The sequence below is a fragment of the Penaeus chinensis genome, chromosome 38 (genome assembly GCF_019202785.1).
Source record: "Penaeus chinensis breed Huanghai No. 1 chromosome 38, ASM1920278v2, whole genome shotgun sequence".
Classification (NCBI taxonomy): domain Eukaryota; kingdom Metazoa; phylum Arthropoda; class Malacostraca; order Decapoda; family Penaeidae; genus Penaeus; species Penaeus chinensis.
Genome location: NC_061856.1, coordinates 27,010,478 through 27,012,977, shown reverse-complemented (window position 1 = coordinate 27,012,977; position 2,500 = coordinate 27,010,478). Strand labels below are relative to the sequence as shown.

At 43.7% G+C, this 2,500-nt stretch overlaps 1 protein-coding gene across 2 annotated transcripts in view; it reads right to left on the bottom strand.

Annotated features, from left to right (window-relative positions):
* Nucleotides 1-2,500, bottom strand: part of LOC125045827 (protein cab-1-like) — a 235,694-nt gene that overhangs the window by 2,385 nt on the left and 230,809 nt on the right. For both annotated transcript variants that reach the window (XM_047643330.1, XM_047643331.1), the window contains exon 6: nt 96-260. In XM_047643330.1, the coding sequence (XP_047499286.1) occupies nt 96-260 (165 nt within the window). The remainder of the gene's footprint in view (nt 1-95; nt 261-2,500) is intronic.

Sequence of the window (2,500 nt, the reverse complement as noted above, 5' to 3'; positions counted from 1 at the left end):
GCACACGCACACGCACACGCACACGCACACACACACACACACATTCACAAATACTCCGTTCCATACAAACCAGAACCAGATTTCACCAATCTTACTTTTCAAGGGCAATCATCTGCTGCTTTTGGTGTTGATAATGGTACATGTGAGCGGACTGGGCGAGCTTCCTGTCTCCGCTGGTCGGGGAAACGTCCTTATTGGGGCCTGTGACGCCGTAAGCCGGATAATCTGCGACCTGAGCGGCACGGTGATTCTTGTTCAACCTGGAAATAGTGGGCATAGTGTTATTGTTATTGCTGTACTTATATTTTCTCTTTTTTTCGTCTACTTATTCCTTATTATTGCCGTTATGATAATAATGAGGGTGATGATGATGATGATGATGATGATGGTGATGGTGATGATGATTATTATCGTTATTAACATCATTAGGATAATTACTGTCATTATCATTTCCATTACTATCTTTATCATCATAATTATAATTGGGGTTAATATAATGGTACTTATTTTTAAAAATTTTCTTCGGGTTTTCAGTAATCCACTTACGAAGAGAACATAAAAAAAAACATGAAAGGTATGATTTAATGGAAAGATTTATGCGGATTGCTATATCGATTTATTTCCAACGCTCTTCCCCTGCTCTGATTCTTCTTCAGCAGAGTCATATCAGGTGGCCTTCCGCTCTCGCAAACTTTACACAGCAAATAGATTTACAAGAAGTTACACGTCTAGAATGTATTCAACTTATCATGGTAGGAAGCAATGCACTCTTCTCCCGTCTTTGTTCATATATACACCTTCTTTTACCTCCACTTCCACCTCTACCTCCACCTCCTTGTCAATCTCCACTACTACGTTCCTCACTCTCGAACACTACTTGCCAATCTACTTCCAATCCCACTTCAACCTCCAGCTCCTCCTCTTCCTCCCCTTCTTCTTCTTCGTCTTCTTCTTCTTCTTCTTCTTCTTCTTCTTCTTCTTCTTCTTCTTCTTCTTCTTCTTCTTCTTCTTCTTCTTCGTCTTCGTCTTCGTCTTCGTCTTCGTCTTCTTCTTCTTCTTCTTCTTCTTCTTCTTCTTCTTCTTCTGCTTCTTCTTCTTCCTCCTCCACATCTTCCTCTTCCTCTCCATCTCCACCTTTCCTCCTCTCACTCCACATCCTTCTGCTCTTCCTCCCCCTCCCCTCTCCCTTTTCTCTTTTCCTCCTCTCCCTCCTTCTGCTCTTCCTCCCTCCCCTCTCCTTTTCTCCTTTCCTCCTCTCCCTCCACATCCTTCTGCTCTTCCTCCCCCTCCCCTCTCCCTTTTCTCTTTTCCTCCTCTCCCTCCTTCTGCTCTTCCTCCCTCCCCTCTCCTTCTTCTCTTTTCCTCCTCTCCCTCCACATCCTTCTGCTCTCCCCCCCCCCCCACCCCTCGACCAAGATGCCGAATGGGAGTTCTAACTTCCCAAGAAACAATAATCCAATACTCGGAGGGTCCATCGCGTGTCGCTTCCGGGTTACCATTTGGAGCACCATTCTCTTTCCTCTTCTCCCTCTTCTCATCTCTTTCACTTCCTTCTTTCTCCCTTGTTTATTTTTGTCTTTATCTATTAATTTCTCTTTCTTTCACTTTCCATTTCTTTTCCGGCTCCATTGAAGCACCATTCTGTTTCCTCTCCTTCCTTTTCTCATCTCTTTCACTTCCTTCTTTCTCCCTTCCTCTCTTGTTTACTCTTTTTTTTCTTTATCCATTTATTCCTCTTTCTTTCACTTTATATTTCTTTACCCGCTCCATTCTTATTTTTTCCCTTTCTCCAGCTCCTCTTCTCCCACCACCCCCTTCCGTTGAGTCATTAAGCTCTTTCCTCTGTTCCCTTCTACTCTTCCTCTATTCCCCCTTCGCATTCCCTTCGTCCTTTCTCATTCCCCCTTCTTCATCTACTTCCTTCTACTTTCCCCCTCACTTGTATTTCCTCTTTCGTCTTCCTCCCTCCCCCCTTTTCCATCCCTCTTTATTCCATCCTTTCCTCCTTCTCTCTTTTTTTCTTCCCCCTTCCCTCCTCCCCACCCTCTTCATCCCTCGTTCGTGTCACTGGGATGAGATCGATGATGGAAGATAATGTCGTCATTTAAAAGGACCGTTCTCTTGCTTATTGACAAGGGGAAGAGGAGAGAGGGAGGGGAGAGAGGGAGAGAGGAAGCGAGGGAGGGAGGAGAAGGAAGGGAAATGGGGGAGAGGGGAGTAAGTGAGAGGAGGAAAGGGAGGGAAGATAAAAGGGAAGGGAGAGAAAACGGGAGGAGGAGAAAAAGAAAGAGAAATGGAGAGGGGGTGAAGGAGAGAAAGAGGGGGAGGAAGGGGAATGAAGAAGGAAGTAGAAAAAAATAAATAAGTAAAAAACAGCATTTGAAAACGAGGTTAGCAAGTTTAACAATGATCAGCGAAACGGTTAAGGGGAAAAGTAGGAATGTGGACAAATAATAATAATAGTAATAATAATAATAATAATAATAACGATAATAATAGT